This window comes from Passer domesticus, chromosome 1 (genome assembly GCF_036417665.1).
Source record: "Passer domesticus isolate bPasDom1 chromosome 1, bPasDom1.hap1, whole genome shotgun sequence".
Lineage (NCBI taxonomy): Eukaryota > Metazoa > Chordata > Aves > Passeriformes > Passeridae > Passer > Passer domesticus.
Window position 1 is genome coordinate 145555260 of NC_087474.1, and position 25735 is coordinate 145580994.

General features: G+C 34.1%; 1 protein-coding gene across 4 annotated transcripts in view; it reads right to left on the reverse strand.

The window, feature by feature from the left end:
- The window catches only part of CSMD3 (CUB and Sushi multiple domains 3), a 589442-nt gene that overhangs the window by 147403 nt on the left and 416304 nt on the right, over nucleotides 1-25735 (reverse strand). For all 4 annotated transcript variants that reach the window (XM_064395032.1, XM_064395025.1, XM_064395049.1 and 1 more), the window contains 2 exons: nucleotides 25034-25221; nucleotides 17357-17551 (listed from right to left, as the gene is read on the reverse strand). In XM_064395032.1, the coding sequence (XP_064251102.1) occupies nucleotides 17357-17551; nucleotides 25034-25221 (383 nt within the window). The remainder of the gene's footprint in view (nucleotides 1-17356; nucleotides 17552-25033; nucleotides 25222-25735) is intronic.

Consider the following 25735-nt stretch of genomic DNA (forward strand, 5'->3'; position numbering starts at 1 on the left):
GTTGTTTGGATAGATGTAAAAGTTCCACTAGTACCATCCTATCCACTGACTTTCACTTATGCTTAATTCAGCTAAGTAGGTCTTACTGTCTTTGTTTCAACTTTATAGTGCAAGAATTGATTTAGTTTCCTTATGAATAGAAAGTCAAAGACTTTGAAGTGAAAATCAACTCATCTAATTATTATGCTCTGCATTGAAATGTCTACCTATAATAAAAATCTGGATAACCCCTCACACTCACAAATATAAATTGTTAAAACAAACAAACAAAATATGCAACAAATGCTGAGAACCATTCCCCTGGGAATGTAAAACATCCTGCAGAATAAAATAACACAAATGAACAAACAGAAAAAAAAAAAAAAAAAAAAAAAAAAAAAAAAAAAAAAAAAAAAAAAAAAAACAACCCAAAACCTTCAGGAGGCAACTGATATTTTCCAATGATATTTTCTAATGTAGTTCTCCAATAGTATTTCATTATTTTTTAATAATGTTTGCTTAGACTCTGAAACACTGTATTCCCTCATGTATTTATTTATGCTCTAGCTTATTCTAGTTTATTCACCAAAATGTTACGCAGTATGCTGTCCTTGTCCTGCTTTACAGGGTCAGCAATGGAGCACTAGTGGGAGAGCAAGGGACTTGACTCTGTTAAGAATGTGATAAAGATCAGTGTGTTGATGCATTGCTCACTGTTTCCTTGAAACATTTTTAGCATTAATGGCAAAAATTCCTGTGTGTGCTGAACCTAATGTAATCTTGCCTTCTAAAATAGCATCCCCTGTAGCCCTTGACAAAGCCTATCGCAAAAACAATAGAGTATCACCCATTCTGTATGTAAATTGGCAAGCATTTTATCTGGAAGATTACCCACCTTGATCATTAGTATTCATTTACCTTTGTGAAAGAACTACATTCTACCTCATTATGGCAGTGCATTAGTAAATAGAGAATGCAATACAAAATGCATTACCATCAGAGTGACATCTTTTCTCAAATTTCAGTAGTTGTAAAAGAAATGTAGTTGAAAACTACAGAGGGAAAATCACCCAGCAGAACAATAGGTTCTCATAATCTTTGCCTAACTACTGCTATAAAGTCAAATTTTCTGTGCCTCCAGCTAAACAATAGTGTTAGAAGCCCCAGTCATGTGTGTATTGCTCCTATGTTTTTCATCAGGCCTTTGCAGTTTAACCAAAAGAAAGAATGAACAAGGTGAACGTTTAGTAAGAAAAAAGTGAAGAATGGACTATCTAAGCATAAGAATCAATTCCAAATTTTCTTTAAAAATTAATATTTTTGCTAGCAAGGGTTTTTTTTTTGAATGCAGCTTGTTTTTAATTCCTACTCTTGCTTTCAGACCACCTACTTTCTAGTTCCTACAGCTAACATCTAATATAATTTAATTGTATTTGCAGATTTAAATGCCATGTTGCACCATCCATTTTTAAGCAGCAGTTCTCAATTGAATCAATGGGGAGCAGTGCTTAAAAATGAATGGCACAATATGCTTTATGTCATGGAGATAAATTTGATTACTTAGCTACAAATAGAATAAAAACATAAGAATAACTGTGCATGCAGTCTGGAAAAGGAGGGAAAACATGCATTGAAGAACTGGTAATGGGACACTGAGGTTTTATCTAATGGGTCACTGTATCAAAATCCAGTCTAAGATACCTAGTATTCAATTAATCTAAATAAGTAGGTTCAGAAAAAATATTTAGTGACATGATTTATGTTTATAAAATTTAATATATTATTGTGGTCTAACCCTAGCTGTAAACTAAATACCACACAGTCCTGCTTGTTCATTTACCCTTGTGCTGGAGTGAGAGAATTGAAAGGGTGAAAGTGGAAATTATAAAGAAAAGGAAAGTAGAAGAGGAATGTAACCCATGAAAAGACAAATAATGCCCATGAAAACATTTGCTCACCATCAAGCAACCAATACCTTGCTGTTTACTCATCAGTGGCCCCAGGCTAACCTTTCCCCTCTATTATTGCTGAATGTGATGCCATAAGGTACGGACTGTCCCTTTGGGCATTTGGGATCAGGTGTTCCAGCTGTGCTGCCTCCCAGCTTCTCGTGCCTCTCCAGGCTGTTCACTGGTGGGATGGCATGAGGAGTACCAAAGGCTTTGATTCTGTGTAAACACTGCTCAGCAGTAATGAAAACCCACTGGTATTATCAAACCAGCAAAAATCCAGGTCCTACTAGCTACTGTGAAGAAAATGAACTGCATATTAGCCCAAAAGTCCACATATATTAAATAATTGGATGGTCTTTTTCCTAGTCTTATGTAACACAATATCATTCTATTTATCCTTTGTAGTCCAATTATGAGATTTTCAATTGTGATGATTATAAGTGGTAATAAGTAAAAAGAAAACAAATACAGTGACTGATATATCACCTTATATATACAAAATAATTTTAATGCAAAGGACATTGTAACATATAAAAATGGTAGATATTTTTTCTAAAGTTCTAAATTCCAATAAATATATTCACTGTAAATGTGAAGCTGATTAAGAACCTAAAGCTGCTTTGACAGCACAATGAACATGTAAGAGACAATCTGATAAAGAAATGTATGTTTTAGTTGATACTTGGAAAAGCAGAAATATATTAGAAATAAAAGGACACTAAAAAAATACAGAGGGTGAGACAGTGTAACATCATAATGCTGAAAAGCAGTATGAAAGAAGAAAACATAATGAAGAATATAGATTTCCATACTTTAGTCTCTTCAGTCTTCATAACAGAATTTAACAATCAAAACTGATGTAAAAAATGAGAGAGAAACTGAGGCTAATATATGTAAAAGTATTTGAATGTAATTAGTTAAAAAAGGCCAGCAGAAGCTGGCAATTTAGAAATTTACTAAAGCAGGCCCTGAATCATTAACAGAAAATAGAGAAATCATGGCATTATTTAAAAGCAAACAAACAAAAACCCCAAAACAAAAAAATAACAAAAAAGAAAAACCAAACCGAAACCAAAAACCCCCCAAACAGAGAAATTTTAAGTAGCAATTTAAAAAAAGTATTACTAATTGGAAAAATGCAAGATCAAAAGCAGTTAGCAACTGATGCAGAAAAACTTAAAAGATCAAAGATAGATTTTGAGTTTCAATTAAACATTAATGTAGAGAAAGGTATATCTAAGCTAGGCTTTAATATAGACATAGAAGGTAACATTTTGGTTCCATTTAAGAGCAGTGAAGTTTCAGTAAAAACATCACAACAATTTTTTGCCATTAAAAACAAAATAAAAACCAAAAAACATTTTATTTTCATATTAGCACAAAGTTTTGAAATACTGGGAGGGGGTTCAGTCTCCAAAAGAGAAGAATGAGCACATGGGCAGTCTTGTCACTTTTTTAAGATGTGGCAGATTTAGGTAAAGATTAGAGAAATAATTGCCAGCAATTCTAGTATAATAAAATAATTTTAGATATTCTCATAAATACTTTTGGGAAGTTATTAAATTTCTGTGTGATTCCTGGAAGAAAGAGAGATATAAATATCTGTTACAATGGGTTAAGGATATCAAAGTAGACAAGAGACAGTATTTATTATAATTGGTTATGGATCTATCCACATTAATTGATTCTAAGATGACAAGGAAGTTTGTCTGATATTTTTGGTGCTGGCAGTGCTACACCCACAAATCAACTGCTATAGCATGATGGGTTGTTTAATATTTTTCTTGAAGAGGAACTCATAAAGAAAAAAGATTATGAATAAAAAATACAAAATGGGAGAACACTTAACAGCAATTCCTAAAAAAAACCCCAAAAAAACCCAAAACCCAAAATACCCAAGAACCTACACCTATTTTTGAAGTTTTCTAAAAGTTGTACAATCATTAAAATATGTCTTGTAAGGAGAAAATCAAAGAGATTAGAATCTGTGTAGCAGGTAATTAGCAGAGAAACACAATTAGATACACTTTAAGAAGTACATTTCAAGAGGAAACTGCCTCTGTCTTTTAAATAAAGAGAAGCAGGAGAAAATTTAATAGTGCTTTTGATGTTAATACATAAAGTTTATATAAATACATAAAATGCAATTAAACACACTATAAAATTATTTCTATGTAAATTTATTTAACGGTTCATCAACTTTTACCACCAAAGCCAAATAAGCCAAATAACTTTGTATATTAAGTTTCAGTTTATTGAAATCTTTTAAACAAAACTAGATGTTTTTCTGAAGATACAAAAAGCCAATTTTATACAGCTGATTATGAGATTATATTCAGGGGAAACCTAACTTTAGAAATAATGTTTGGTCTCAATTTAATGATTAATTATAAATATCAGTTCTATGCAGTTTGTCCTTAAAAAACTGTGGTGCATAGACTTTTCAAAAATTCCATATAGTTTTCTCAAGTGCTAAAATCATGTGTTGCTTAAAAGTAATTTCCTAATTTTATTCATTTCAGCCAAGTGTAAGAAAAGTGTGAAATGATTTTTTTTTAATAGAAACAGAGGTGTGGCAGAAGTTCAAAATCCTACATTGTTTTGTGTTGTAGAATGTGTTCACATCTGATAATTCTTTTATAATATCCCCTGTTATTCATAAATCCAAAGTATTATCAGTTTGCAAAATTATTTCTTCTTTATTTATTTTTTCTATATTTTTCTGAACAAATGCAACTAGCTACAAATTTGACACATTTCTGTTTCTGCCCTATCTGACTAAATTCAAGTCCATTTTAGATGAGCAATAAAGTGAACAAATACAAATAAAAAATTCTGTGCTCCTATATCAATTGTCAAAGCCCTAGAGAAATATTAAAGGAAATTTGGAGAGTCAGATTTCCAATTTCATAACCCAAAATCGAATTCTATATAATGATTCCATTTTTAAATGTCAGGGTAGAGCTACACATCATGAATTATTTATTATCAAGCTTGTGGCATGTAACTGTCAAAATATTCCACAGCATAATCAGGTATCAAATAAGTAACCAAATAAGCATGTTTAATATATTAATAGTTAATAAATAAAACTAAAAATAACCAGATTAAATTTAATCCTAAATTACAAGACATTTTAAATCCCTGTTTAACTGATTCATTAGTAAATTTTGAATTTAAAATTGCTAAATTGCAGACAATTATTATTCTTAATTCTTCATTTTTCTACTAATACTGCAAGAAATATGCTTCCTGAAAGAAAGCTTTCTTCAAAAGCGAGCAGTGGATTGAATCAATTTCCAGTGCAATACAGTCTTGTAGAATCTCAAGTGATGTTTAATGCATTAATATTTTTGTTCTGAAGGAATTGTGTGCAGATGATGAAAACTTCTTCTTACATTGCTTGCCTCTAGAACAAGGGGTGGGATCTGAGTTCTCCCTGTCTTGCTGTTCCCATGGGAGCTGGAGCTCCTCTTGTTCTTGTTTCTCACTGCTCCAGTTGATAAAACCACTAGAATGTTGTGTAATATTTTTCCAGGAGTCTCTCACTGCATAAACACCCACTTAATAATGTGCTCTTTCATTTAATGTTTTGTTTTATTTTACCAATAAAATTGAATTAAAGTAGCAGGCTCTGAGAATGGAGCCATCAAATTTTCTAACATCTTTTATGCTAGAATAAAGATCTTTGCATGAAACACTCTCTGCTTATAATAAATGGAGGTGGAATAGGTCTCTGCAGTCAGCCTATGCCTCAGCACAGCTTCATTCCTTTGAAAGAGCACACCAGTGTTATAATTTCCACAGCTGAAAAAAAAAGAACTAAATAAGAGTTTGAACATGCTTTTCAAGTCAACTGCCTGTAGGAGACTTGACATGATATTTAAGGAACTTCTGAGGGAAAATGAACAATGATATTAAAACAATTTAACTGCCAACATACTAAATGAATAAAAAAGAAGAGAAAAGAAAATTGGCGGTCTTCTGGGGAAGACCATTCCAGAGTCTTTAAAATATATTAAGATAGCAAGAGGAAAAGAGCATTATATGACAGATGTGTAGAAGTAAAAATAAATCAGAGATTAACAAAGCTTAACACATTTTATCTACAATAGCAGAATTGAGAGATTGATGCGTCAGAAAATATGAATAAAAAATGTGTAAGGATTTACAGATCTCTTCACAAGAAATAATCACCCCTTCCAATGAGAAACTTCCTTTTTTTTTTCTTTTGAAAGTCATATTGCCTACTTATTATTTATTTGCTCATCTGTGCACTCTTCATATCTAAATGAGATTTCATTACTTATTTGGTTTAAGAATAATTTATATTTTGTGATGAAGAGCATGATGATGGTTTCTAAGCAGAAGAAACGTAAAAAAAGTTAGGATGAAAGTTAAATTATGAGCTTTCTCAGAACTCAGTAGACTTTATGAGTTCATTTCAAACTTCACAGAACAAGGAATCTACTTATTACTATAGAGCTAATAAGTGATATCAGCTCCTGAATCCTGTTTTGGTAATAGGACTTACACCATTATAGGGCTAGGGAGGCTGTAAGTTCGAAGAAACTTAGGAGTAAAAAGGGGATGTATCATCTTTGGAAGGAGGGTCAGGTTTCTCAGGAAATATTTAAGGGGGTTGCTATGGTATGTAGGAAAAGTAATAGTTCAGTTTGAACTTAATTTGGCAACTTTTCTAAAGGATAATTAAAAATGTTTTTCCAAATATTTTAATGGCAAAAGGAAGGGTAAGACAAACCTTTGCTCTCTACTGGATGTGGCAGGGAATCTAGTAACTGCAGATGAGGAGAAGGTGGAAGTGCTTAATGCCTTCTTTGCCTCAGTCTTTAGTGGGAAGACAGCTTGTCCTCAGGACAACTGTCCTCCTGGGCTGGTAGATGGTGTCAGGGAGCAGAATTGTCCCCCTGTTATCCAGGAGAAGTCAGTCAGAGAACTGCTGAGCTGCTAGATATTTATAACTATGGGCCCAGATGGGATCCACCCCAGGGGGATGAGGGAACTGGCAGACAAGCTTGTGAAGCCACTCCTCATCATTTACCAACAGTCCTGGCTCACTGGTGAGGTTCCAGATGACTGAAAGTTGGCCAATATGACAACCATTCACAAAAAGGGTGGGAAGGAGGATCCTGGTAATTATAGGCCAGTTAGCCTGACCTCAGTATGTGGTAAGGCAATGGAACAGTTTATCCTGAGTGTCATCACACACAACTTACAGGATGGCCAGGGTATCACACCCAGCCAGCAGGGGTTTAGGAGGGGTAGGTCGTGTTTGACCAACCTGATCTCCTTTTATGACCAAGTGACCCACCTGGTGGATGCAGGAAAGGCTGTGGATGTTGTCTATTTGGACTTCAGCAAGGCCTTTGACACTGTCTCCCACAGCACCCTCCTGGGAAAGCTGGCAGCCCATGGCTTGGACAGGAGCACTCTGTGCTGGGTTAGAAACGGGCTAGATGGCCAGCCCAGAGGGTGGTGGTGAATGGTGCTGCATCCAGCTGGGGCCAGTCACCACTGGTATCCCTCAGGGATCTGTGCTGGGGCCAGTTCTGTTCAATATTTTTATTGATGACATGGATGAGGGTATTGAGCCTTTTATTAGTAAATTTGCAGACAACACTAAACCTGAAGCATGTGTCAATCTGTCAGAAGGTAGGAGGGCTCTGCAGAGAGACCTGGAATGGCTGGATGGATGGGCAGAGTCCAATAAGATGAAGTTTAATAAGTCCAAATGCCGAGTCCTGCATTTGGGCCACAATAACCCCCTGCAGTGTTATAGGCTGGGGATGGTGTGGCTGGACAGTGCCCAGGCAGAAAGGGACCTGGGGGTACTGACAGCTGGCTGACCATGAGCCAGCAGTGTGCCCTGGCCTCCTGGCCTGTGCCAGGAATAGTGTGGCCAACAGGAGCACGGAGGTCATTCTTCCCCTGTACTCAGCACTGGTGAGGCCACACCTTGAGTGCTGTGTCCAGTTCTGGCCCCTCAGTTTGGGCAGCACATTGAGACACTTGAGCGTGTCCAGAGGAGGCAACGAGGCTGGTGAGACGCTGGGAACACAAACCCTGTGAGGAACGACTGAGGGAGCTGGGGTTGCTTAGCCTGGAGAAAAGGAGACTCAGGGGTGACCTTATCACGGTCTACAACTCCCTGAAAGGTGATTGTAGTCAGGTGGGGGTTGGTTTCCTTCTCCAGGCAACAACTGACAGAACTAGAGGACAGTCTTAAGTTGCACCAAGAGAAATATAGGTTGGATATTACAAAAATTTTTTTTTACAGAAAGGCTGAAAAAGTATTGGAATGCATTGCCCAGGGAGGTGGTGGAGTCACCATTCGTGGATGTGTTTAAAAAAAGACTGGATGTGGCAGTTGATGCCATGGTTTAGTTGAGATGTTAGGGCTGGGTTGGACTTGATGACCTTGAAGGTCTCTTCCAACCTTGTGATTCTGCAATGAGTATATTGCCCATTCAAAATGCCTTTATGTTGTTGTATACTGCCTAGTTGCATGTCTCTAAAATGTTCTTTTAGCCAAATGAGTTTTTAAGAACTAGCAGTGAATCACAGCTGGAACAAAAAATCAGCTTTTTCTTGAATCATCTCAAATAATATTACAATACTAGAATGACACTTTAGTCTTCCAAATAATGATCACTTTGTTTCCAAGTGATTTTAAATATTTTGAGTGTGCGTGCATCAGCAGTTTAAAAGGAAACTGCAGGAACAGTTAATGATTGTAATTTTAGATTTGAGATCTGACAGTTAATGATAAATTAACTAAGGTCATTGCAATCCTCTCAATCTCAGCTTTCCTTTCCATCACTGCTGTTTAGGTTTGCCACACAGACTTTTAAATTAACTTTAAAAAGACAGAAATTCCCACTTTTCAAACTCACTAAAGCAAAATGAACTAAAGAAAATGAAAAAGAAGGAAGGAAAAAAGACTGAAACAATACACCATCCATCATTAAAGACATATTCAGATTAGAAGACAATAAAACTAATCAAGAAAGTTAGGAACAGGAACTCCTGAAACACAGGAAGGTAAAGCAGGATCAGAAACAACTACAAAACGGAACAATAGTCAAAAGAAGTGGTATATGAACAGCTATGAGCACAAATACCAATTGAAAATAAAAAATTAAAAAATATAGAATTGACATTTAGAACATGCAGAAGACAAAGAAAGAAAAACACCCATGAAACTTTTGTATCTGGGAAACTTTCATACAGGTTGCTGGGATCTCTAGGGATCAGCAACTCAGAGAATATTACTTAATACATTTCAAATCAGCAAGTTAAAGAGTGTATAATGTACAGATCTATTTCTCAGTATTGGAAGGATTTTTAATTATATTTCTCAATGTAATGACTCTTCTATATCTGCAATCAATAATTAAATATGACTTTCATGTTGTATTTGTTTATTTATTGCTAACACTGCCTCATCAGAGTATATCTTATGGGCTAGGATGCTCTGTGAGGAAAAAAAAATTCTTAAATATAGTTCTGATAGAATTTTTCTAATCTGAAAAAGACTAGTAATAATGATTTCAAGGTATTTTATTTTGGACTGGAGCATCTCTCTTACAAGGACAAGCTGAAGGAACTGGGCTTATGCAGTCTTGAGAAGAGATGACTGAGAGGGGACCACATCAGTGTCTATCAGTACCTGAAGGCAGGGTGACAGAGGATAGATTCAGGCCCTTCTTGGTGGTACCAAGGAATAAGACAAGAGACAATGGGCAGAAACTAATGCAAAGGAAGTTCCACCTGAACATGAGGAAGAATATCTGACTTTTAGGTCACTGCCCAGAGAGCTTGCAGAGTCTTGTTCATTGGAGATATTCAAGAACCATCTAGAGATGAACCTGCTTGAGCAGGGAGGTTGGACTAGGTGACCCACTATGATTCCCTCCAACCTTACCCATTCTGTGATATTGTGATACTTCATGACCAAAATCTGATCATCACATGCTTATACTTAGGGTTATTTCCTATATAAGCATTTTATCTGCACTAACAGAAGCAAAATTGTTGTACCTTTTACTCTGTGCATTGGACTCTAGATATGATTATACCATATAATTTTGTGATAATGTGAAATTCGCTATCTTAATTTTATGTGATTTTTTATTGGAACAATACAAAGATTGCACAATTCATAGGAAAAATATGCATGAGATCTTTGTGGTAGCCTTCCTTTATTGATTTTTTTCTAGATAACTTACAACTGGACATCACATCAAGAACTTTCAATTCTTACCTTGTAATCAAATATTATCCTAATGCATTGTATCACTTTCCCTTAAAAGATCATATTTTTTCATGGAACACTGCCAAACATCTTTATAAATTCAATTACATGGTAACAACTATTTTTAATTTCACCCATATACATGAGCTCTAAGACATCCCAAAAAGATTCACATTCCTCTTCAAAAGCAATATTGATTTTTCTTCAGCTTGTTGAATAATGTGTCTCCTAGTTCTACTTTTTTTTTTTTTTAAACTAATCTCTACCAATTTTCTAACTGTAGAAATTGGCCAGCTGCTCATCAAGGAAGATTTCTGACAGGTTCATCACCTCCCACTGCTTCAACAGAAAGGCTAACTTAACCTCAAGTTCAACATTTGTACTTCAAACGCTTCATATCTATCTCTTTCAGAACTACACAGAAAAGACTGTCTTATCCTAGCAACTTGTTAGGCTTCTGTTTATTGATTTTCCTTATTTTGACTTGATTCCTTTAAGCCAAAGAAATGGTTCCAATGCACTACTTACCCTGTTACCTTAGTAGAGTACTATAAGAAATATAATATATAAGGAATTTCTTTTTTTTCCTTCACCTCAATAACATTGTATTTGAATACATTTTTTGCCTTGACCTATTGTTGACTCTTTAGTAAGTTTCTACTTTTTTAATATTTACAAAACTGTACAAGTGCTTAAATTAGGGTGGTTTTTTTTTCTCAAAACCCTGTTGGCTACAGTTTCTGCTACCTTCTTTTAAACAGGATTTCATTTTCCGGGAATATATATTCTAATACCTATTAGCTCCCTTGACTGTGTTGTGTCATCACTTCTTTTAGTGATCCATTTAAATTTTGATTCTGATTGCCAATATGCTAAGATGGTGTTTTTACATGATTTCAGGTCAACAGTGAATATTTACCTTTTTGCTGCTGTCTTCAAATCTATTTCAACAACTTTCCCTAGTTTGACATTATTCCCCATACAAAGTAAAAAAAAAAAAATTTCCTCTTTCTTTCTTCCCAGGGTGTCCAATTTCAATGCATTATAGACACTCCAGATACATTTTGAGCATATTATTGACACATTTACTCCCATTGAGAAAATCTGCTCTGCTTTAGGCCAGCTGTTTCTCTATTCATTCCATACTTTTTTCTTACACTGAAATAGAAGATGTCAACTGAATCACCAGCATTTGAACTGAAAATAATTAAAATATCACTGAAATTAATGTTCTCTGGACTTCTATTACTTATATTTGCTCTCAATTGTAAATATAAATATAGCTTAATGTCTAAAAATATTATTTTTTAAAACTTCAGCCACAAACTAAAACAGTGTATTTCTTAGCATGTCACTTAACTAAAGGTTTAAACTGCCATCTAAGTCAGTAATGGATTAACAAAATAATAGAAACATAAAATGTGCAGTACAACAGGGAAAAAATTGTAACCTTTGAAATTTATAGCACCAAAACAATTTCTGCAATAGATGGAATACACAACTGTATATTGCATGGTGCTGTGATGCTTTATATTAACTTCTTAAAAAACAATTCTTTATAGTGTAAAAGAGAAATATATCACAGGAAGATTCCAGCAAAAACCTCAAAACTAAGAGCAAAGTTTTGTTGTGAAAGACACTTTTGCTTCATAAGAGTGTAACATCAGAAAAAAAAAGCTGTAATACAAGCAGCTTCTGAGTTAAATGTCAAGAGACAAGGAGTCTACAAAAGGCAGCTATGCTCTTTATGCTGGACAATATCCATGCCTACATTCCTATAGTATGTTGGCAAAATGCTTCATGTAGCCCAGTCAAGAAGGAAAACAAAATAGAATTCAATTTTAAAACAATGCAGTCTCTTCTCTTAATTGCAGGTTTCTTCTGTTGCCCAGACCCATCCATCCCCCAGTCTCCACTGTGACAGACAAAGTGGAGATGACAAAACTTGTGCAAACAATGAAATATGAGTCTTTTAGATGTAACCACCAGCATATTCCACATAATAAATCTTCTTCCAGTACATTACTGAAGCCTTATTAGACAAGAGTGAGGATGTTCTGACTGCTGCCTGACGTTAGGTTGGAAATGTGCATGTCAGCAACAGCCAGTGCAGATGACTGGATCAGTTTTTTGAATTCCAGTCATTAATTAATTAATTTACCATGACTATTAACTGATACTACATAATCCTGTCCCAACTCAGTGTCTTTCAGACTTTGGAAAATAAATATTTGCTTCTTTGTGAGACTAAATCATAGAGATATATTTTCCTTCTAAGAACAGAATACCCTGAAGTCACTTGTCTGTTTGAAAAAATCTTCAAATAAAAATATGCATCTATGGTTCTAACACTAAATACAGGAAAAAGTATATATTTATGTAAACTACTGCTAAAAACAGTTTTTCTCTGCACCTCAAAATACATGATGAAAGATTTTTTTTTTTTTGGTAGTGTTTTTTCAAACTTCTACTGGAAAATTTACATATTCAAAACACAAAGAAGTGTCAGTTTTTAATATTCTAAAGCTTAAAAAAAGATCAAATAATTTATTCTGTATTTTCATTGGTACTTTCTGTATTCTTTTATTGCCAAACAAATTAGAAACTCTGTTAATTAATTTACATATTTTATAACTAACACATTACTTTCAAAAATATTAAAGCTGCTGTTACATTTTCCCTGTTAATTCATGTTCAACTAACAGTTGTATACAAGCAAACATTTAAAATTATGTCTTGAATAGATATGTTTGATTTCAAATCCTGTATTTTATAGCAAAGAAAGTAAAAAATTAAAGCTGAAAAAACCCCCAATTTTATACTGCTTAAAATATTTCTCCTTCTTTTAACATTTCCTTCATTAAATTCTGCTCCCAAAATTTGGCTGCAGATTTAGTTCAACAGAAGAGGAAGTGCCTGGTTTTATGATGCACTCCACTTAACTAATCCTTTAAATTCATTGGGAATTAGGATTCTCTGGCAGCTGATTTTAATAAGATCATTGTAATTAACAACTTTCATAATTTCTAATATGTTACTCACCATTTTATGATATTATTATTTCTTAAATGAAAGCCTGGAATAATTACACACAACATTTATTATTCAATGGACTTTGTAGAGCCATAATATGAATTCCAAATGTATATGCAAAACGTCAGACACAGTAGTTCTTGCTATGAATATAAGCATGTTGTCTGTATTGATTTTTGTTTTCTGATCTTTCCAGAATTATTAATACTTATAGTTAATTCCAGTAAAATTTTCAAACTTTTTCTGATATGAAGAGAACATCTGTAAGAAAAGCTGAGCTTTTAACTTAGTCACATTTTAAAAAAAACCTGTGGGGTTTTCAGCAAAATACCAGCTATCTACATGGTAAAAAATATAAATAAGGAAAGATATTAGTTTTATTTCCTATTTTAAAAACTATTTGTGTATCTTATAGTAAAGAATCAGTCACATATCTTGAGAAAAATGAGACCACTGTCTCCAAGAAGTATATACTGACACTAAATCCCTAGTCAATTACTGCAAATTCCACTAAATGGATACTCGATTTTCTCATTTTAGCTTTTTGACTTGATAGTTCTTAGTGTATAATGGTTCCCTTTGCATGGATGAGGAATAATGAGTGTGCTGATACAGAAAAGGATCTGCAGCATGAGGTTTATAGGTTAAAGTACACTCAGATGCGTACTTCTTTCTTTACTCAGAAATCTAGATGCTAAATTTTTACACATACATCCCTCCAAAACAGAGTTTGTTGTGTGCTTTTAGTGCAAACAGTACTGCTTCCACACAGTATATTCAGATATTTCACTAGATGTAATATTTCCTGTGTTGCTGTTCTAAATCATATTCTGTTGAGCATGCAAGCAGATTAAATCCTGTTAATGCAGTCCAGATGCAAATGGAAAAATATACCTTCTTAACCAGCTCTTTGAATCCCCCCTGATGACCTTGTAAGAAGCCTGTCTCTCTTCACTAACTATATGGAAGAAAACCTTGGAATGGTAAAGCAGTGTACATAAATTTGTAAAAAATTGGAAGTGGAAGCTTGGGAACAAAAATTCAGAAGATAGTTCAATAACAATAAAATAAAATTCTTCATATTTTTTCCAAAATACCTTGAATTGATTTTTCAAGTTTGGCTATGAAGAATTAACATTTCAGAGTATTCAGAATTTAAATAGCATTTTTGCATTCAAAGCAAAATCCTGATTTCAATTCTACTTCTATGTACTCAGGTCATTGTTTATATGATTCTACAAAACAAACATGATGTTCTGGACAAAAAGAAAGTGAAAAGTGCTTTGTAAATAGTCAACATATGATGATTTTAAGTAAAGTATGCTTCTTAAGTGGTTAAATTGACCATTACTTTGGAACTATAAAACACAGAGACACAGAGCATCTCATTAACAGTAACATTCAGCTTCATTAACTGCATGAATATTCTCGCTTGTGCAGTTGCCCAACTCATTCCTCATTCAAATTTTGAAATAGATTTAAATAACAGCTCTTTGTATGGTCAGTATGTAAAAAGTGCATAAAAATATGAGCTATAAAGCCTCTGATTAAGTAAATAATGGTGAATGATTTATAAAAAAGTTATCAGTGTTTCATATATTACAAAACAGTAAGCAGTAAGTTTATGCAATTCTGTGCATATGTGTTTTCTATCCTAAAAGTTTTCAGATATAAACCTGATCTGATCTGCCTCAAATAGCCATCAGATCAAAAGAAACTGAAATAATACTCCGATAATACTCAAATAAAAAAGTGTATAAATCACAAGCCTAGGCATATTCTCATAGGCAGTTAAAAAAATATTGGATATTGTTAAATACATCTTACAGATGGAGTTATTTTGAAGCCTGGATTCAAATATTTCCAAGGACTCAACTGTAATGAAATGTAGTAAAATGTTTTAGTGATCAATAAATTACTTCTTCTGGTAGAAACAAGGTTTTCACATTCAGTTATGAATATGATTTCCTATTACAGGTCTTTTTGCAATTCTGTAAACAACTATTGCTGCCAAAATCTTAAAATTACCTATAGCTGCTGAAGCTGAGAGAAATCATTAATCTCCGTCATACCAATACTGCATCTGCATATGTTCATTACGTCCCATTCTTAACATCCATAGTGAAATACCAAATAGCTTAACACATTAGCCTAGATAATCTTAGCATCTGTTCATTTTTTTTCTATTAACTAATTAACTAACTAAATAAATCCCCCATGTACACTGAGGCAGTATTTTATACTGTATCTTATTGTAACTCTATCAGTTTCAAAGAAACTGCAAAAATACCAACTGAAGAATAGAGAAACCTGATTTTTACTATGCAAATTTTATTGTGTAGGTGAGACTAGTTTTCAGGAGCTAAATTCAGCTCTCAAATTGTTTCTGCCGGCTCAGTAAGTGATAGCTAATAAGTTATATGATCTTTCTTATGATCTATAAAAAAGTTCTGTTTTTCTTGAGATAAATCACACAAAAGTGGAAAGCATTGATAACGTGGTCAAAATATAACAAAATATAATATATCACAATTACAAAACTCCATTGACTCTTAACTGGAGGAAAAAGCTATAAAAGAAAAACAAGTGAAAACATCTATTTTGTCATCATATCCTAAAGAAGTAGGGGTTTGTTATGTTTGCAATAAGGCCTTGTTCATCCAGGAAAGAGGATGGTCTAGTTGGAATCAGTGACAGACATTCACTACTTCTTTTACAACAAAATTTATTTTTTTCCATTTATTACAATGGCAGTACTCCCAAGCAAAATACTCCCCCTTCACTGAAAGTTACAACAGACAGCACTGGGAGATTGCTAAGTAGATTATAAGTGACACTAATAGACACAATTTTTGCATCAATAAAGTATTTTTAAACTTTCATTACCTACCAAAAACACCTTCCAAAGCAAGGGAATGTTTCCCCTATTGCACACAACACCTTCCTCACCATCTCCTCTCTAAAAAACAACATTCATCCCTCATTTTAAAATGAGGAAAAATATTTGACTTTTAATGCAGAGATTTTAGAAGTTTGAACACACTTCCAAGCATTTGCAAGGACCAGTGTCCCAGTTTGATGCCACTGAGTTTTGGAATGCAATGCTATGATGGTTTTGGTAGATAATGAAAATATTGAACTTCTTCAAATGATTATAATATTAGATATTCTTTAGATTTGAGAATATATTTTGTTGGTTTTGCTGGTACACTACCACCCACTTCGCAATAGAAATTTTAGTACAAAACAATCCATATTCTACTTAAAATATATGTTTGTTTTAATTGGAAATGGATTAAACAGGTATTTTGTCTTCAAATTGTAAAAAGGGATGGAAAGTAACATAATAATTGGATTTTATTTTAACTTAAGAAGAAAAAGCTAGTTTTCTCATATTAATATCTGCATACATGGGAAAGGTTTTGTGCTCAATCTTACAGAATATGTGATTTTTCACAAAATTAAAATTGGAAGTGGCTATCACTTCCTGGTAAGATATCAGTAAAATAAAACTTTAATCTTTTGTTAAAATTTAAATATGAAAATGCTTATGCTTGAGATTGTCAATGCTCATACAACTAAAGTCAGAAGAATCTTGAAATGAGCAAACTTCATATCTGTAAAAGTTTGAATAATTGGATATTTCCTGCATTTCAAGGCTTAACTTTTCCACCGAACACACACCCAAGAATTTAAATCTTGTAATGTGGTATATACAAAATATTTCATCTGATGTTTTCAAAGCCAGTAATAACAGAAAGAAACAAACATATATGATGATATCCAAAGTATACTGAGTGTTGAATTTAAATACATATATATGGTACACATTTCAATACTCTGCTGTACGTTAATTCGAGAACACATGTTGACATGGAGAATGACATTACTACTAAGCTCTATTCAGAATAATAAGACTATTTATCTAATACTAATAAAAACTGGAATCAACAGTTTCTTGAGTTCTCATGTATACATTTTATTACATTTATCACTGGGAAGGGTTTTTTTCTGTAAGAGAATATTATTAAAATCACCTCAAAATTTTCACTTGTTTCTTCCCTATTACAAAGAGTAATGACAATGGCAACTGAAATAAATTGAAGACTGCTCTTACCATGGCAGCTGGGCAGGGCTCTGTTCCATCCAGGTCTTCCATCATCTCCCATGATACAAGTTAGTGTAGAGTATCCCTGAAGAACATATCCTGCATCGCAGTAATATGTAACAGTGGAACCCAGTTTATAATCCATTCCAAGTCTGGTTCCATTCATTATATTTCCAGGATCAAAACAAGACTCACGAAGTTTTGCTGTAGAGGAAACAAGTGTGACTATAATTCTAAATATAATCCAAAATTAATAAATAATAACTATAAATAGAAATAAATATAATCTAAATATTTCCTGGAGTTCTCTTGAGGCCTTCTTTGAGCACCCTGTAGAACCTGGGGATTTTTTTAAGAAGACTTTCCATCAAAAGTCTTCTCTACTTAATTTTAACAACTATTCAAATTACTCTACAATGACAGAAACTATGTCTTCTGTACTTTTATAAAGATAATTCCTATAGTGCTCCATTTTTTTTTAGAATTCATTTTGATCAATGATAAAGTTAGGTAGTTTGATTAAGTTAGATATATGGATATTTTTCCAGTAGATAAGGTACATCCTAGTTTTAAAATCTGTGGTGTAAAACTGGTAAATGGAGGAAATTAATATGAACAATTTGTTGCAAAATAAGAAGTCTGCAAACAAGAATGTCTTCAAAATTAATAGACCTCAAACGAGTTTCTGCATGTATATGATATGATGGCATATTTTCATATACATATTTATCCCTCAGTGGACAAAATAATATAAAGTTATTCCCTAAACACATCTAATTTTTCATCATTTATAGCTATTTGCTTCATATTATTGAAAAAATTCAAACATATTCATACATTTTTATAAATACTTCCCTTTTACTTCTATAATGTGAATACCAATGTCCAGTAACATATTGAACAAAAATTAACATTCAACACTTCTAATTAACATCATTATTATGCAGAAGGTGAGAAAAGTAAAACATTTTTGGAAAAAATGTAACTTCCTTTAAGGAAAAAAGAGTAAGTGTATTATGTAGAAGCTGGGGTAAAGCAGATTATTTTATGCTGTGCAGGATGGAGTCTGCAATAATATATTTTATCAAGCAGAAGACGGAAATTTCAGACTTTCTTTAACATTTAAGGGAGTTGTGAAGAAAATCAATAGGGAACACTTTCTTGTTTTCTAGAAGACCAGTGACAGCTTTCAAATACATCAAAAAATGTTTATTTACCAGGCCTATTTGCACTGTGGAACTTTCTGCTACAGGAAGGTATGGTTGCCAAAAGATTATGAGAGCTTTGAACTTCCTGGAAGGCTTTTTAAGAGTTTTATATAAAAAAGACACTTTATCTGATCCTGTCAGTACCTAAACTGAAGTTTCTGAGAAATTATAGATAAGCAGGAACAATTATTATTTATTTGACTTTTATATAGTTTGGCCACACATAAACTATTGGTCACTACTAGAGCCAAGCTAATGAACTAAGTACATCCCTTAAGGCCACTTTTATGTAGTATTTCTGAGAGGAGATAAATACATTGTGGTTACATTTGAAGATGAAACATCGAATAATTCTTTTGAATTTTCAATTTCACGTCTTTCAAATAAAAGTCAAGATCTCCTAATGTGTTCAAAATTTACTATGATTTGCATATATAATCTACAGAGCATGGTTCTGATATGAAAAACAACACAGTGACAAATAATAATTACAATACATATTTAATCATTAAGAACAGGATTACGTATTCACATTTATTCATATATGTAGTAGTACTGTGTAGTTTAAAACTTATTTAACACCCATTCAAAAATTTGGATGGACAATGAAAAATAAAAATATGTAATTTACTAGTATTTCTATAAGATATCACACAGATATTAATAATTATTGAGTAAGACATCCACACATTCATTTGATTACTCTGGCAGGTCTTAGGGCAAATTTAAAACTCTTTCAAGTCTAAATTATCAAACTTAGTGGAAAAAAGGGAAAAAAAGGATAAATTCATTTAGGATTATAACGAATACTTTAGAAAACTAATGCAATAACATTTTTTCCTGTTATGAACCAATATTGATATAACTGTATTGATTCATAATTGCTATTGTAAGATCATCATTCTTGAGTTTATGACAAAAATAATTCAAAATGTTTCAAAGGTACTTTAAAAGGTACACAGATAAAGCAGATATTAGTACTAGATGAAAAAAAAATAAAGAGAGAAAAAATAATCTATTATGTTTGGTGCATAAATCAAAAATTGAAAAAAGAATGATCTGTCACAGCAGAAATTACCTCCAGAGAAAAAATGCAGCCCTGTAATTTTCTTTTCCCCAAAATTATAGTTGTGACAGGCTCCTGAAATTGCTGACTAAACAGTAACAATGTCACTGTAGAAATACAGTTTCTTAATACCAATTCTGAAAAATAAAGCCTGAAATACTAAGTACCTTAAAACTACTTCTGCAAATCTGAAGGAACTGCTAAGTGAACTTGTAGAAAAAATAAGTAGAATATGCTACAATATATGAAGAACAAATCAAATTAAGCAAAATAATTCTTCAGATCGGGCTGAGAACCAGTGAAAAAAAGACCAAGCAAGAAAACTGTTTCAGCAAATTTAAGTGCTCCCAGGAAACAGGAGGGAAAGTTCTTCACCACTGATATCACGTTGCTCCAACTGAGGAACACAAGACATTGTGTAGCCCTTTCCCTTTTTTCCTAATAATATTAGTATCATCAAGTTAAAAACATGTTAGAGCAGTGACAGATTTAGCAGAACATCAGAGAAAATGCTGTACTATTACAAATATTCTTTTTCAGTAGGAGCATTTTAAAAATCATTTTCTGTAATAAGTAGGCAGGAAATAACTTTTTTCATTGGGCAGTTCAGATTTGGGTTACAGTAACATTAAACTCTTGGCTGTTCATACCAGGTGCCAATTCCTTCTGTATATAATAAAATTTTGTAACAAGCTTCAAAGAAATCAGCATTTACTTCTCTGGTAACATTGTCACACCACTGGATCAAGTAAGGCTCTGAAATACAGGCTGAAAACAGTGACACATGCTGTTTCAATCGCAAGTGCAACAAGGAAGTCTCTGTTTGATAACATAGTGTAATGATGCCAAAATCTTCCTGAAAACTAGTATCTCAGTGCTTGGAGAACGGTATTGAAAGCCAAAAGAAGCAAGTGCTTTGTCCAGAAGGTGATGACTTACCATGACATCCCTACTTTTCAAAGAGAATAAAGCCATAATAAACTTCTTGGAGATAACATTACACACATACCAAACTATAGCAAGCGTATTCTCCAGAGTACTTAATAGAACTAATACACTTTTCCTCCATTATAACATAGAAATTAAGTGAGGGAGAGAGAATGGGAATAAAACTCAACCCTGTAGTTACAGATCAGATCTGGGATATGGGTCAGTCTGAGATTTGAATCTGAAAAATAGGGTCCACCAATGAAGTATAATTTGAGTACGGTGTCACTTAAAATAGGATTAGTGTACATATAGGGCACAACTGCACCCATTACAATTTGTATGAAAAATTTATGTCCATCAAATTAGAAAAATTTAGGTTGAAAGAGATAGAGTACAACTCCCATACAAATTAGGGCCAATTTGATTAGGTTACTTAGGCCTTTGTACAGTCCAGTCATGATTTTGAAGGATTCCGATGCCATTATCTAAGGGCAAGCAGTTCCAATGTTTGACTGTCAGAGTAATTAATTTTTTTAATATGTAAATGAAATTTCTGTTATGTCAATTTGTCAGTGCATTAGCTCTCAGCTTATCACTATGAGCATCTGAGAAGACTTTGGCTCTGCCTTTTTAACATGCCCTTGCTGCACTCCCTCCTTAGGTAGCTGGAGCAAACCCAGCTGGGACAGCTGATGCCAAATTATCCAGCCAAAGTTGGATCCTATCATATGGTATGGTAACCATATGATGCTATGCCCAGGATATAAATTTTGGGGAAGAAGAAGGAAGGGAGGGACATTTGAAGTTATGCATTTGTCTTTCCTAGTCATCATTATGTGTGATGGAGCCCTGCTTTACTGGAGGTAGCTGAACATCTGCCTGCCCATGGGAATGAGTTCCTTATTTTGCATGGCTCTTGCCTTCTATATTGAACTGCCTTTATTCAATCCATGAGTTTTCTCACTTTTACTCTTCTTATTATTTCCTCCATCCTGCTGGAAACTGAAGTGGCCATTTTCCCGGAAAAACACCCTTTTGTGATTTTTTCCTTGCAATTCACATTCCTATGTCCCTAAGATTGAGGTTGACATTGTATCTCACTTTCTCGTGTTCTCTCCATGTCCGGTTTATCCACTGATTGTCCCTCCCTGTCTTCCCAGATCTTTACTGCTAGTGAGGTGACATTTAATGTGCTCTGTAAGAAGTTACAGCATGTGGATCATTTACACAGGACTTCTGGATCTTTGGATAACTGCTTAGTATCAAGGTCATCATAAATCTCCTGCAGCATAGCAAATTCCTTGAGGTACTGAATACCTCTCCTCATGGGGGCCCATTTGCCTGAATGGATTATAAATCATCTTATAAGGAATATCTTTTCCTCATGCCTGGAAGGTATCACTTTCAGAGGCTGAGGGCTTGTGCCCCGTTTTCAATCAGTTTGACAATGCTCCCTTCCCTAGAAAAGGGATCCTAGGTGCTGGACTTTTCCCTCTAATTCCAGATTACTGACCCTGTTAACCCAGCATTGGTGCAGCCAAACTGACTGCTGATTGTATGGTCACTGACTTGTTTATGAGTTCTTCCTCTTCATCCTCCTCTTATGATGGCCCTTCAGAGTAGCCCTCTTTACCCACATTCTCCTTGTCCTTCTCACTAGGAGTTTCTTTCTTTATGAAACAAGCTGATGTTTTCATCCACTATTTCTGTTTGTGTGTAGGGGTGACTGATACCAGCATGCGGTGTTCCTCTGGTTCAGCTGCAAGGCCTATCACAGCAGCTGGAGTAGCCAGAGCTCCCGTTGTTTTATTGTGAGATCCAGAGACCTCTTCCACTTGAGGACAGTCAATTATCCTGAATAGGGCTTGGCAGACCCAGGCCAGGTCCCAGGACATTGCAATGATTTATGTCTCTCTGGAATTGCTAGTATGACAAGATACTTTCCTCAAATATTTTAGTAGATTTTGAGCATTCTACATTTGTTCAGGGCTGAACTACCAAAACATTGGAGGTAGACACTGTCCTTGGTACTTGCCCAGCTTTTCCCATGGACTCTGTAACTTGTAATGATCCAACTTCAGGGCAGATCTTTGGGAAGTATCCCTAAATATTTGTTTAACCTCAAGCAAAACCTGAAACACATGCACGAGACATAGCAACATTAATACGCTGGTTTGAACATCTCAAGGATATTCAAAATTCTCCAGAGCCATCACAATTAGCCTGGAGGAGAATGAAAAGGTGAAAGTGAAAGAAAAGGTGAAGGAGTGGGGCAAGTATTACTCCTCCTCTGCCCCATAGATTGGGTCTCTGATGAGAAAAGATAAAGGCTGTGATTGTTAATAGTTTTCAAGAGGTGGTACCCTAAAAGTACCTGTATGGCAATCATACTGAGCAAAAATACAAGATTAGTCTCACAAACAGGAATTATTTTATCATATCTTGAGCTAGTGTTACACAGTCCATCAAAACTATATATTATAGATCAAAAAATATACAATATATATTATATATTATATATCAAAATATATATATTATATATCCTTAATTCAGTTCCCAGAGACAGCAAAAGAACATATAAAGATGTTGCATAACCCAATTCTCAGAACAAGCACAACAACTGTGATTCCAAAAAAATCAACATTGTGACTAGTGACTATTTAATTAACATAATGGATGATTAAAACAAATTTGCTTAAACACACTCTGGTCAGACCTGTAGTCAGCCTGCCAAGAAGGACTGTTGAGTTTTAGCCCCAGTCAGCAAGTAAAGACCATGCAACTGCTCATTCAGTGGAATCCACAGTGGTATGGGGAGAGAACTGCAAAGGTTAAATTGAGATAATTTGTAGATTGAAATAAGAATGGTTTAATAATTTAAATAAAATGTAATAATAATAACAGTAATAGAAACAATAATAAATTTTAATGGAAGGAAAACATAAACAAAGAGACAGACATAAAACCCCAGAAAAACAAGTTATGTAAATGAAAAACAATTGTTTATGACCAAATGACTGATGCCCAGCTAGCACCTAAGTAGGCTCTCCCAGACCAGAATATCATGTTGGAAAGGTGGGGTCAGCTGTTGTGGCTGTGTTCCCTCCCAGCTTCTTCTGCTTCCCCAGACTCTCACCAGCAAAGCAGCATGAGAAGAGACTGTCTCCCTAATAAATATCCTTCACACTTGGATTGGTGGAAAGGAGAAACACTTTGATTCCATGACACAAGACTTCATTCAACAGCATAGAAGAAAAAGATCAGCCTCTTTAAAAATAATTTATTTTCTTGTTCTTCAGAAGTTCTGTGATCTCCCTATAGGACTTCCATCTCCATTTATTATTTTTCAATTTAGTTGAAGAAATACATGTAAGTGAAATGAAACACTTCATACATCTGGGCTTACCATCAACATGGTTGAGAGCTACTTTTAACTTTTCAGGACTAGCTCATGCTGTGGAGAAAATTTCCTTGATATCTGCAGGATCCAATGACTGTAGGAAAGTATAAGGAGGCTTCATGGGCTTTACGAAGCAATAAATACATTATTATTTCCCTTCTATACCTTTGCACTTACTAACTGCTCTCAGAACAAATGGAGAAGAAAATAAGACTAAGGAGGTCTATATCACCCCTATTTTCTTTCTGATTGTCTTTACAGAATATTTTCATATTAATTTAATAGCAAATATTTCTCTTTCTCAAGCCATGCAGAGGCAGTAATGAAAGTTCATATTGATTATATATTTTGCAAGTCTACATTTTCTTGTTTACTGTGCTGTAACCTCAGGCAGAGCTGAGACAGGTGGGCAGCTCTGCTGTGGTCCATCATATAACAGTCACATAACAAAATAGTGTTTTATTTTCAATAGTGGACTCCTACATTCTAGCATGTCATTTCATTTGACAGGATCTTAAATGCATCTAAATCAACCTGACCTTCTGTGTAAAATAAAAAAAAAAAATCTGGATAAAACATACTCTCTCTCTCTCTCTCTCTCTCTCTCTCTCCATATATATATATATATATATATATATATGCTGTTATGTCACTGCAACATTTTTTTTGAAACTTCTGTCTCCTATTTTGAAACTTTGTAAACTTCTGTCTCCTATTTTCTCATAGAATCACAGACGCATAGAATGATTTATGCTGAAAGGGTCCTTAAAGATCATCTAGCTCCAAATGCTCCTGCCATGAGCAAGGAAGACCAGGTTTCTCAGAGCTTCCACTAGACCAGGTTGCTCAGAGCTGCATCCATCCTGGTTTTAAAATCTCCAGGGATTGGGAGTCAACAATCTCTCTGGGCACCTTTAAGTTAGCAATATTATGACATTGTACTTGTATGAATAAAGTATTCACATTATCATATTGTCAGGCAAAACAAAAACAGTACCAGGCAAAAAATTCTAAGAAATTAAACCAAAATTTGCACTCATGCATTGAACTTTGTAAATATAGAGAAAAACAATTTTATTTACCTTTGTATTCCAGGTGGAATCCAGTAAAACTAACAGATCCATCACTCCGAAAAGCCAGATGCATGGTATTTGAACTGCTCTCTATCCTCTCTGGCAGTTTGCTATCTTGAAAGCTTCCAATCAGTGGGCTATTACTGTCTGGCCCATCATAGATATAAAGAAAATCATAATTTGGTTCTATACTGAAGCTAGAAAACAAAAAAGAGAAATGTCAGATGGAATATGCTTTGCCTAACATTTTCACTCTTATGAGCATAAATTTGAAATTTACTATCACTGTTTTACTAAAAGGAAAAAAGTTGCCTCCACTGTCAGAAAAAGTGTTTTATTAGCAAACACAGAAATACTATATCTTTTGGTTCACACCTTAGAAACAATAATTTCCTGCTAGCCAGAAAAAGGAAAGCTTTTTAAATAGACAAAAAATAGTAACATATTTCCAAAGATTTAGAAAAATAAATAACCTAGATCTATTGGAACCCTTGGCAGAAATGCTTTATGATATAATGCACTCAGCTTCCAGCCAGACTAAACACTTTCAGACAGCCAGAGGATGATCTTCCCATATCTCTTAGAGCAAGAAGCATTTTGCCTATGATCAGTTTAAATAAAAATATGAAGTATTGAAACCTCCCATTTTCTCCTGAATTACATTTGTTAATGTAGTTCTAATGTTAACTACATTAACTACATTTGTTAACT